The 12,436-nt window shown below is 47.7% G+C and overlaps 2 protein-coding genes across 9 annotated transcripts in view; one reads left to right on the plus strand and one right to left on the minus strand.

Moving 5' to 3' along the window:
* The window catches only part of ZZEF1 (zinc finger ZZ-type and EF-hand domain containing 1), a 140,767-nt gene extending 129,803 nt beyond the window's left edge, over positions 1 to 10,964 (minus strand). For all 5 annotated transcript variants that reach the window (XR_012425143.1, XM_074018267.1, XM_074018266.1 and 2 more), the window contains exon 1: positions 10,479 to 10,964. Coding sequence is in view for 2 of the 5 variants with exons in the window: in XM_005582549.5 (XP_005582606.3) it covers positions 10,479 to 10,832 (354 nt within the window). In the remaining 3 variants the exon portion in view is untranslated. The remainder of the gene's footprint in view (positions 1 to 10,478) is intronic.
* Positions 10,965 to 11,130: 166 nt separating this feature from the next.
* Positions 11,131 to 12,436, plus strand: part of CYB5D2 (cytochrome b5 domain containing 2) — a 31,876-nt gene continuing 30,570 nt past the window's right edge. For 2 of the 4 annotated variants that reach the window (XM_065532256.2, XM_005582550.5), the window contains exon 1: positions 11,131 to 11,924. In XM_065532256.2, coding sequence (XP_065388328.1) covers positions 11,675 to 11,924 — 250 coding nt within the window. In that variant the 5' untranslated portion in view covers positions 11,131 to 11,674. Of the gene's footprint in view, positions 11,988 to 12,436 lie in introns of all 4 variants that reach the window. The other 2 variants (XM_074018277.1, XM_005582552.5) reach the window with 2 other exon arrangements.

Below are 12,436 nucleotides of genomic sequence, written 5' to 3' on the forward strand. Positions count from 1 at the left end.
GGCTGCAGTGAGCTGTGGTCATACCGCTGCACTCCAGCCTGGGTGACAGAGACAGAAACTGGTTTTTGTTTTTTTAAGTATGTTTACATAGTCTCCCTAAACCTCAGCTTCCTCATTAAGCTTGGGTTTTCTTGACGGTAAAATGGACTTAGATGTGAAACTGGGTTTAGTGAGGATTAAGCAGGATAATAACGTAAACAAATTCTATAAACTAAGGAGTACCCTATGTTACCTATTGCCATCAGTTTTGAACTTTAAATGTATCTTCAAAATCCTGGCCAAAAGACTTCACAGAAGCCCATTTACTCATACATTCATTCAGCACTGTCTGGTAAGTTGCCATCATATATACGCGCACACACACACAATATTACATTATATAAATATTATATTATCTATAATACATATGTGTGCGTATGTATAATGGCAACTTATCAGATTATATGTTATATTAATATAACATACAATATGTAATATATAATATTACATACTATATGTAATATGTATTATATATTATATATTTTTTAATATATATATACCTGATCCTGTGCTTGGTTCTGTGGATACAAAGATGAATATGGCATACATAGTCTTTTCCCTTCAAAAACCTCTCAGCCTAGAAGACAGATCTGTAAACCAACAGCAGCAGTGTAATAGGTGTGATAATTATGATACGAGAACTAAGAGTATCAACTATTTACAACAGCCAATGTTAGTCAGCACCAGGCAGAGTTCTAAGCCCTTCACACGGATCAACTCATATTTTCCACAACAACTCTAAAGGTAGGTACTACCTTTTTGCTGGTGAGGAACAGAGAGGTTAAGTATTTTGTTTAAGGCATATGGTGAGTACATGATGCAGCTTGAATGTGAGTCCTGGACTGATTCCAGATGCCACAATTAACCACTATACCAAGGGCCAACAGTCATTCCAGGGATGAGAAGTCCAGGACGGGGAGGGGCATTTGGGGAAATGGCCCAGAGAAAAACAACCCTTAAACTGCGCTTTAATGGATAACTAGGAGTTTGCAAGTATATGGTGAGGGAGAGGCAATCTCAGGTAGAGGGGACAGAGTGTGAGCATACATAAAGACTGCATGGCAGATGGTGAGAACTATAAACTGCCTGGTGTGGCTAGAAAGGAACAGGGCAGGTGATGCAGACAGAGCCAGAGGTCAGAATAAAAAAAGCCTGGCAGATCCAGGATAAAGAGCTCAGATATTACAGTAAGGGCACCATGGAGCCACTGGAGACTATTAAGGGTGGAGAGTGCTGATCACCCCAGATCTACATAAGTTCTCTTATATATGGGACCTACAAATCTCTTAAAGTATGTGCCTTTGTGCCGGGCGCGGTGGCTCACGCTTGTAATTGCAGCACTTTGGGAGCCCAAGGCGGGTGGATCGCTTGAACCCAGGAGCTCAAGACCAGCCTGGGTAACATGATGAAACCCCGTTTCTACTAAAAACAAAAAAATTAGCCTGGCGTGGTGGGGGGCACCTGTAGTCCCAGCTACTCAGGAGGCTGAGGCAGGAGAATTCCTTGAACCCGGGAGGTGGAGGTTGCAGTGAGCTGAAATCACACCACTGCACTACAGCCTGGGCAACAGAGTGAGACTCTATCTTAAAAAAAAAAAAAAAAAAAAAGTGCCTCTGTACTGCCTGAATCCGTTCTCCAGTGTCTCTGAGATTGGTCAGTCACCTTCTGTTACACACCAAGAAACAATGCAATACTTTTTCTCATCAGTTACAATGTACTCTGATATTTTCTCTATTTTTTTTTTTTTGAGACGGAGTCTTGCTCCATCACCAGGCTGGGCGCGATCTTGGCTCACTGCAACCTCCGCCTCCTGGGTTCAAGCAATTCTCCTGCCTCAGCCTCCCAAGTAGCTGAGACTACAGGCACATGCCACCATGCTCAGCTAATTTTTGTATTTTTAGTAGAGACAGGGTTTCACCTTGTTGGCCAGGGTGGTCTCGATCTCTTGACCTTGTGATCCACCTGCTTTGGCCTCCCAAAGTGCTGGGATTACAGGCATGAGCCACCACACCTGACTTGATATTTTCTATTCCATTCCATTCTGTTTCATTTTTTTAATAAGCAGGTTAAGACTCACTAAACAGATTTCCAACCCACTAAAGGGGCAGTATGAAACACACTGCCTTTGGAATGTGGGGCCCAAAACTCATCTCAGTACTCTAGGTCTAGTCTAACAGTGCAAAGCAGAGTAAGTCTACCTTTGCCTCCCTAAAACCAGAGTAACACTCCCTGTTTCCATGAAGCCAACATCCATCTCCACACAGATGCTACCTGGTCTGCTGTACTCTTCCTCTTCCTCCCTAATTCAGGGCTCTTCCTATACCACCTTCCCACTACGTGCTCTGCCACCCACATGACACTATTTTGGCAGCACCCAAGTGCAGGCACTATGACAGGCACCAGGTGGGAGACAAAAAGTTTAACAGTGTCAAACTAAAACAAGAAACCTGGATTACACGATTGTGACAGATTTACCACTTATTCTCCATGATGAGATCTGGAACAAGACTCTTGGCCTCCTGAAGTCTCAATTCGGCATCTTGCCCAACCTTTTTTCCCCCTAGCTTGTTGTAAGGATCCAAAAGATTATGAACAAGATGATGCCTAGTAAACTTCAAAAAAACATTATTACAGCCAGGTGCGGTGGCTCACGTCTGTAATCTCAGCACTTTGGGAGGCCGAGGCAGATGGATCACCTGAGGTCAGGAGTTCGAGACCAGCCTGGCCAACATGGTGAAACCCTGTCTCTACTAAAAATACAAAAAATTAGCCGGGTGTGGTAGCAGGCACCTGTAATCCCAGCTACTCGGGAGGCTGAAATAGGAGAATTACTTGAACCCAGGAGGCAGAGGTTGCAGTGAGCAGAGATCGTGCCATTGCACTCCAGCCTGGGTGACAAGAGCGAGACTCTGTTTCCACAAAAAAAAAAAAAAAAAAGGCCAGGTGCAGTGGCTCACACCTGCAATCCCAGCAGTTTGGGAGGCCAAGGCGGGCGGATCACAAGGTCAGGAGATTGAGACCATCCTGGCTTACATGGTGAAACTCCGTCTCTACTAAAAAAAATACAAAAAATTAGCTGGGTGTGGTGGCACACGCCTGTAGTACCAGCTACTCAGAAGGCTGAGGCAGGAGAATCGCCTGAACCCAGGAGGCAGAGGTTGTAGTGAGCCGAGATCGTGCCACTGCACTCCAGCATGGGTGACAGAGCAAGACTCCGTCTAAAAAAAAAAAAAAAAAAAAACAGTTAAGTTATTACAATCTAGTTAGAAAGCCATATTGATCTACTTTGTGGACAAGAGACAGAAAAGTGGGCTGGCTGAACTACAGATTTCCATCTATTTGCCTTAGCCTGAGGACAGCATGAGAAAGGCTCAGGCCCTCATCCATTCCTGTTTAACCTCCTTAACCACTACTGGGATCAAGACCACGTTACATACATGAAAATGGTTACCAAAAGCCTCACAGACCAGGCCAGGAGCGGCGGACCACGCCTGTGATCGCAGCACTTTGGGAGGCTGAGGCAGGCAGACTGCTTGGAGCTCAAGAGCTTGAGACCAGCCTGGGGAACATGGCGAAACCTCATCTCTACAAAAAACACAAAAATTAGCTGAGTGTTTGGTGGTGGGCACATGTAGTCCCAGCTATTCGGGAGGCTGAGACTGGAGAGTCGCTTGAGGCTGGGAAGTGGAGGCTGCAATGAGCTGAGATCGCAACACTAGAATGCAATGCACTGGCTTAAATAAGAAGGCTGCATGGCGACTCCACTTGAAAGAAATACACTCCATCAGTCAAAAACTCTGGATCTGATCTTACTTCTGCCACTGACTGGGTGGGTCACATATCCAAGGCCTCAGGTTACTCATCTGTAAGAATGTCCTTGTCTACCTAGCACTTTGAGAGGCTGAGGCAGGCGGATCACTTGAAGCCAGGAGTTAGAGATCAGCTAGGCCAACAGGGCGAAACCCCATCTCTACCAAAAATGAAAAACACATATATATACTAGCCGGGTGTGGTGGTGCACGCCCGTAGTCCCAGTTACTCAGGAAGATGATGCAGGAGAATCACTTGAACCTGGGAAGCGGAGGTTGCAGTGAGCTGAGATTGTGCCACTGCACTCCAGCCTGGGTGACAGAGCAAGACTCTGTCTCAAAAAAAAAAAAAGAAAGAAAGAAAGAAAAGAATATCCTTATCTAAAATAAAGTATTTAAAGAGCTGTAAGTTGGGTGCAGTGGCTCATGCCTGTAATCCCAACACTTGGGGAGGCTGAGGCGGGTGGTTCACCTGAAGTCAGGAGTTTGAGACCAGTCTGGCTAACATAGTGAAATCCCCATCTCTACTAAAAATACAGAAATTAGCCAGACATGGGGGCAGGCGCCTGTAATCCCAACTAATTGGGAGGCTGAGGCAGGAGAATCGCTTGAAACCGGGAGGCGGAGTTTGTAGTGAGCCAATACTGTGCCACTGCACTCCAGCCTGGGCGACAGTGAGACACTGTCTCAAAAAAAAAAAAAAAAAAAAAAAGACTGTTATAGAGGCTGGAATAAACATCTTGGAACTGAACTACAACCATAGAAAACAGTAACAGTACCAATTACAACACTTACTGAGCACTGAGCAGGTGAGTTTGTTTTAATGGGTGAGGCAACTGAGATGCTGTGGTCAAGTAAGTTGACCAAAGTCACCTGGCTTGAGAATGGTGGAACTAGAACTTGCTCACAAGCAGGTTGGCTCGAGGCCCAATTCTCAACCTCAGTCTAAAGAACAGCAGAATGAGCAGACTCGTAACATGGCAAACCTGCTGATGCTGTGACAAGCTAACTACACCCGCCCAGGTTGTTATGAAAGGGGTCCCTTTTTGGAGGAGGGGAGGGGCAGCTTGCAGGCAAGCAAGGTCCCAGCCGGTTCAGGCTCTAGACTAGGTGCTAAAGTATCATTCTCAAGATGTGCCATGCCCTCTCACTTCAGTATATTTGCATACGCTATGCCTTCCAAACGAAGTATCCCCTTCTTCCTTTGCCAGGCAAATTCTTCCAGCCTCTCAAGCCTTGTTTTGGTGAAGCCTTTCTCAAACTCCATGCTGCTGGTAAGTGCTTCTCTGTGGTCCTTGAAATTGGAGTGGGCTTAGGATGGAGCAAGGAGCAGACAAGAGAGAATGAGAGCAAAGGACAAAATTCCCACACACGGGAAACAGGATAATACAGTGGCTGCTTAAAGAGCACTGGGAGACAAGGGTAGAAGGTATAAGAGTGTAAAGGCTGCTCCACTATTCAGATGGGATTCTGAAGGCAATGGGGAGCCACTGAAGTTTCTAAAGCAAGGCAGTACCATGGTGAGGTGGTATTCTGGAAATCAGGGAGAGACAAAAGAGCTGTGTGGCCTTTCCTCCAAAGCTCTCCTAGGTCATGAATTTCTCCAAAGAAACCAATACCATCAACTCTCCCACAGCAAAGCACGCAAAGCCGAAGTGAGCAAAAATAATCTCCACTCGGCCGGGTGCGATGGCTCAGGCCTGTAATCCCAGCACTTTGGGAGGCTGAGGCGGGCGGATCACAAGGTCAGGAAATCGAGACCACCCTGGCTAACATGGTGAAACCCCGTCTCTACTAAAAAATACGAAAAATTAGCTGGACGTGGTGGTGGGCACCCGTAGTGCCAGCTACTCAGGAGGCTGAGGCAGGAGAATGGCGTGAACCTGGGAGGTGGAGTTTGCAGTGAGCCAAGATTGCGCCACTGCACTCCAGCCTGGGCGACAGAGACTCCGTTTCAAAATAATCATCATCTTCATCATCATCATCATCTCCACTCACCAAGGATCTTTCCTGTACTGCCTTATCACCATCCACAGCCAGCCATCCCTTACCAAAGACATCCTGTGTACAATGGTAGTGCAGGCAGGTGGCTGGCGGCCTCAGCCTAGCTGCACGACAAAAGGCCAGACGGTATGCTCCAAGTGCCAAAGGGGAGCCTCAGGTGTAGGGCTGGAAACACCATTAAGGAGACACTATCTTAATCAAGCCACAGAAGACATGGTGCTGACCAGGTGACAGTGCCAAGGTGGGGAATCTTCAAGAACTGACAGCAAGGTCCATACACAGGACAAAGCAGGCATCCCACTAGCCAGCACAGGGCTGGTGCAGGGGGAAGATAAATTAGGTAAGGGAGTTAGGGACAAAGCAGGCATCCCACTAGCCAGCACAGGGCTGGTGCAGGTGGGGAAGGGAAATTAGGTAAGAGAGGTAGGCTGATGTATGGGGTTCAACCAATTCAGACAAATACAGATTTGGTCCCTCAGGTAGTGGAGAGCCGAGGGCTCCCGGCTGAGGGCAAGACAAGCTCGCAGCCTGCTGTTGCTTTAAGGTGCACACACACAGCTCTTACAGTCTATAGTCTTAAAAGGGCGGATAATCACATCTGCATATTCCTGCGGGCAGAGTTCCTGGGCTCAAAGCCATTCTAAATAAGTTGACTAATACTTTTCACATAATAATACGAAGATGGGCGTAGGGCTTTTCTACAAACTTCCTGTACACCCAAAAGTGCCTAAGAACCTTTTAAAGTTTTCACGAAAACCGTATTTAACTGTTTCCTTCAATGTCAAGAAATATTTTATTATTAAAAGGTTACAGACTGAATATAAAATACTAGGTTTGAGTGTGTGTGGACTACAACTTCCACAGTCCCCCAAAGCACCTGGGCATTGGCAGCCACCCAGGACTGTGCTAAGACGATGAACAGAGATGAATCAAAAAGGCCCTTCCGTTACAGCTTACCACCCCACGAATTTCACAACGCAGGCACCAAAACTATGTGGCAAATTAGTAAAACAGGACCTATTCATATGAAATTTCACTTTAGGGCCATCTGTTATCACCCTGTGCTCAGCACACTTTTCTGCCCTAGATTTTCTAGAATCATACTCTAAGGGTATAAATATCTAATCTATAACCTCTGATGTGAAATAAGAACTTAATTTTAATTCTATTTCCCCTCTACATGGCAGTCAATTAAATATTGCTCCCTGTGAACACACTGAAGAGTCCTTTCTCCCTGGACCACACCTACCACGAGAAAAGGTGTGTTGTACTATAAAATGATAAGGCTTCAGACTTTGGTCCATGGTCCAACTCCAAGAACTTCTTCATAATACCTCCTCAAGTAACTGAGGTCACAGGAATTTGAAAACAAGACAGCTGCGTGGACACTAATGGCAGTGTAAGCTGGGAAGCCAAAGAAGAAACATGGAACACTTGGAAACTCTCAGCACTATAATAAACCATGCACAGCCATGGCAATTGTTCTACCATGTCAGCTCTTATAAAAATGAATGACAGAAACAACTTGTCATTCTAGTTGCTACCATAAAGACATTCTATTATTTCACAAGCCCTTCATCTTGTAGTAAAATACAGCAATATACTCTCAAAAGCTTAGATGTAGATTAACAACATAGAATTAACTGTGTAAGTATACACAAAAGCATACACTTACTCAAGTCTAAGGACAGACATTTTTAAAGCACGGAATCAAATGCATGGCTAATTCTTGTATTGTTTGGCTAGTCCTAACTTACTAGTCCTTACAGACAGAGCAGCCATCGTGAGATTATCGAGAGAGGGTAGCCACTGTGAGATTATCACGATCAGGTTTTTAAACCTAGGCTAAGCCTCACTCACAGAATTGTATGACCTAGCTATGGGAATCAAAGACTGCCAAATATAACTCAATATTTTCTCTCCCCTTCCTCAATAATTAAGTCCTGAGTTTTAGCTGAATATATGGCCATGGAAAAAGAATCCCAGCCTCTCCCACAGCTGAATGCAGCCATGTGACTGAATTTTGGCCTATGGGATGTAAGCTGTGCCCGTAAGAGAGTGAGCATAGCTCTCTCCTTCCGTTTTCCCTTTCTTGCTTGTTGGAATGTGGAAAATGACAGGAGAAGGAGTCAATAGAATTACCAAGTGGAAGATGTCTGTGGAGGATGACAGCACAAGATGGATGAAGCCATGTCCCTGATGATGATAAAACTGCCACATCAACCCTGGACTGCCTACCTGAACATTTTCATAAGAAAGCAGCCTCTCTGTTTAAACCACTGGTGCATTAGGTTTTCTGTCCCTTGAAAAAGATTTGTCTATCCCTAATACACCATACCAGACTTCTTCCAGATTCTCTGGACTTTGGACCTTTGTGGATACAATTTCCTCTGCCTGAAATGCTGTTACTACCTCCTGTGACACTGTCTGCTTTCAACATTCACCTGTGGCTGAAATGTTAGGTTCTCAGGTAACTCTTGCTTGAGCTCTAGGTGAGGTTAAATACACTTGCTACTTATTCCTTATACCTTCTCTTGGTTAACATTCACCATATCTTACAATTACTGGGTTAATACCTGTCTCTTCCACCACACTACATACTCTTTAAGAGCAAGTATCTGCTTTGTCCACTGTCATCCAAGTGAGTGGCACTCAATATACGCCCAATAAACATTTGCTCAGTGAACAATAATGCCACAACCCCTCAGTGATTTCTGAACCACACCTTGACCTTATGAACTCTACATAAAGTTCTATTTCTGTCAGATCTCATCTCAGAATGTAAACGGTGTTTCTCTCCATTTGCCTTTGCACAAATCTGCAAAGTGCCAACTCCTTGAACAGTTCTGCATGGTTCTTTCCATGACCACTTCATATTCTTATAATACAGATAGATACTAGAGGGAAGGTGCTACATGTATTCTTGGGGAAAAAAAAAAAAAAAAAAGGAGATCTTTCACTAACTAATATGACTTTTTTTTTTTTTTTTTTTTGAGACAGAGTCTCGCTCTGTGGACCAGGCTGGAGAGCAGCGGTGCGATCTTGGCTCACAGCAACCTCCACCTCCTGGGTTCAAGCGATTCTCCCACCTCAGCCTCCCAAGTAGCTGGGATTACAGGCACCCACCCACCAGGCCCAGCTAATTTTTGTATTTTTAGTAGAGATGGGGTTTCACCATGTTGGCCAGGCTGCTCTCGAATTCCTGACCTCAGATGATTCTCCCGCCTTGGCCTCCCAAAGTGCTGGGATTACAGGCATGAGCCACCACACCCGGCCATGACTATTACTTTTAAGGGCTGGGATGCCTTAAAGGCTCTTTTTTCATAAGAAACACACAAACTACATTATCTGAATTCTGGCCATGTACAGGAAGACATTCTTAAAATATTTTAAAAGCCTCTGATTTTCAAGTAAACAGAATCGTTTAAAGGCATTACAAGTACCTGCTGGTTTACTGCTTTATGTACTCACCCTTCGTGGCCACTGAAGATTCTACATGGTTGGCTGACTCATTTTCACAAATTAAGTACCTTTTTTGTCATACCGTGGAGTTAAAAGAAATAGGATCCCAGGAAGGAGGTAGTGAGACATTAAAAACAAAAAATAGGATGGGGGTGGGGGGAGAGAGAGCATCAGGAAGAATAGCTAATGGATGCTGGACTTAACACTTGGGTGATGGGATGATCCGTGGAGTAAACCAGCATGGCACAAGTTTACCTATGTAACAAATCTGCAAATCCAAATCCTGCACATGTACGCCTGAATTTAAAATAAAAATTGAAAGAAAGAAAAAAAAAAAAAGCAAGAGATCCAGGTGATAGTCTCAGTTTTACTAATGATTCACTGGGTAACCCTGGATCAGTCTTGTCAACTCAAAGTGAAGTACCCAGTAGATAACTCCCAAGATGCCTTCCAAGGAAAATATTTTGTTGCCAAATCAATTTGCTCTTAATGATTTAGCACACATGATCTTGGTGATTATATGAAGAACCGTATAATTACAAGTATTCACTTGTAATTGCGAAATGACGTAGGAAACCCGGTATTTGCCTATCAGTTTCAGATCCTATGAAGGTTTAAATGAGTCTAACATATAGTTCTTTAAGGGTCTACAAACCAATGTGTATTTTGGGAAAGCTAGTTTTTGCATCAGGAGGATAGGTTTCAGAATGTGAGCCTTTCCAGTACGTTACTACTGTCTTTCCACACTCATTCGGTGCCCACACTGAATTCGGAAGGTGCCGTGTAAAAACGTGGACAGGACAATATAAAAAATGGTTTTCAGCGCCACTCCTCCTATCCTCACATCTCTTTTCTCTCCAAACTGTTCTAGAACCTGATAAAAGGTCTCCAGAGAGTAGCGTCCATCAACTGCACAAAGGTCTGCATTACAACATACAGAGACATCTGGGCTTGTCCAGCTCTTCAGAGCAGGGACGGCCTCATGCAGGCTCTCCAGACCTCTCACACAGGACAGAGAGAGACGAAGCAAACGCCTGGTGAAAAGCTGGGAACACCTCATATGGGTCCCCGCGTGGCCTCTCCAAAGCAAATGCCCACCTCTTCCTTTAGTCCCCTGGGGGCGACCGCCCTGCCCCACCCCCGCAGTCGCCTGCCGGCCCTGACCTCCTCGAACTGCTCGCTAGAGCAGCCGGCGCCGCGAGCCTCCAGCAGCTCCCGGAACTGCTCCAGAGTGACAGACTCTTCGCCGCGGCCCAGCCGCTCTTCCAGCCAGCGAAACAACGCGCCGCGATGCCTCGACACCAGCGACTCGCAGGGGGGTGTGGGCAGCAACGCAGCGGCAGCCTCTCGCAGCCTCGCCGGCTCCAGCAGCGCCGCGGCTGGCGGTAGCGCTGGAGCCGCGAGGCCCGGGCCGGGGGTCGTGCCCGAGACCGCGGCCCAGTCCTGGTGTGGGCCCCAGCCCTCGCCCCCGGCAGCTGCCGCTTCGTCTTCACTGCTGTGACTCGGAGCGTTCCCCATGAGGTCTCCGTCTTGGGCGCCCGGCTCTGCAGCCGCCGCCGCCTCCCCGCCTCGACCTGTCAACCTCCGACAGCAGCCGGCGGGCGGGGACGGGGAGGAGACGACGGCGGCGGCTGCGGCTTCCGGCTTCCTGGCCGTCAAACGACGACTGCTGTCGCAAAGGCGCCGTCACGTAGGTAGCAGGCCTCTACCAACTCACGACAGCTAGGCGGGGAGCACCGCCTCAAAGGGTGCAACCTTGATTTCCCAGAGGACGAGTCTGTCTCAACATCTACGTCATTCCGCAGCCTCTGCTGCCGCCATCTTTGTTGGGGCTGACAACCTGCAAGCCAAGAAGTACGAGAAGAGCCAGGCGCGGGTGGCTCACGCCTGTAATCCCAGCACTTTGGGAGGCCGACACGGGTGGATCACCTGAGGTCAGGAGTTCGAGACCAGCCTGACCAACGTGGTGAACCCGTCTCTACTAAATACAAAATATTAGCCGGGCGTGGTGGCGCGTGCCTGTACTCTCAGCTACTCGGGAGGCTGAGGCAGGAGAATCGCTTGGACCCGGGAGGCGGAGGTTGCAGTGAGCCGAGATTGCGCCTCTGCACTCCAGCTTGGGCGACAAGAGCTAAAACTCTGTCTCCAAAAAAAAAAAAAAAAAAAAAAAAAAGTACAAGGAAAAAGTCGCAGTATCGCCAGAGCCAGGAATACAGACAGAGCGAGCTGAGAGGGAGCGCGCGCACGAGCGAGGAGAGCGAGAGCGCGCGCGCCCATGACGTCACTCTCGGCGTCTCCGCCATCTTGGCTGTAGACAGAGGCGGCAACTCGGGCAGTGCGGAGCGCGTGCGGCCGTATCGATGCTGAGGCTCGGAGGCCGTGGGCTTTTGTTGGGCCTGGCTGTAGCCGCAGCAGCGGTGATGGCAGCACGGCTTATGGGCTGGTGGGGTCCCCGCGCTGGCTTTCGCCTTTTCATACCGGAGGAGCTGTCTCGCTATCGCGGCGGCCCAGGGGACCCTGGCCTCTACTTGGCGTTGCTCGGCCGCGTCTACGATGTGTCCTCCGGCCGGAGGCACTACGAGCCTGGGTCCCACTATAGCGGCTTCGCAGGTATCAGCGAGGCTGCTCACGCCTTTCCCTCCGCTGGCGCGAGCCGGTAGCCACCTGCGCGTGGTTCGTTCATTATTCATCTATTTCGCCCGCACCCCCCACCCCACCCCACGTCCATCAAACCCGCGCGACGGGCGGTTCCGAGCTGCACCATCCTTCTGGGCTCTCTGGCTCTGGCGGGACTGTGGGCCAGCTCTGTCATTCACCACCGCCCTGCATGACTTATATTGGAGAAACATGTCTTCTCTCTTGGTCACCATTACCCACCGTCGGAAGCCAAGGATACGGGCTGTGTGCCAGACTTCTCAGGGCACAGATAAATGAGATCCCGCCCCGCCTCCACCCTCATAGTTTCCTTACTAATTCCAACCATTTCTTCATTATGCCCGGGTCCGAAATAATCTGTCTTCCCCCCCACCCCTTAGCGTGTTGTTTTCAAGGTTCATCCATGGTTTATGAGCATGCCTCAATACTTCATTTCTTTATGGCCGTCATATAGTACATTTGGTCTG

This window comes from Macaca fascicularis, chromosome 16 (assembly GCF_037993035.2).
Source record: "Macaca fascicularis isolate 582-1 chromosome 16, T2T-MFA8v1.1".
NCBI classification, from domain to species: Eukaryota; Metazoa; Chordata; class Mammalia; order Primates; family Cercopithecidae; genus Macaca; species Macaca fascicularis.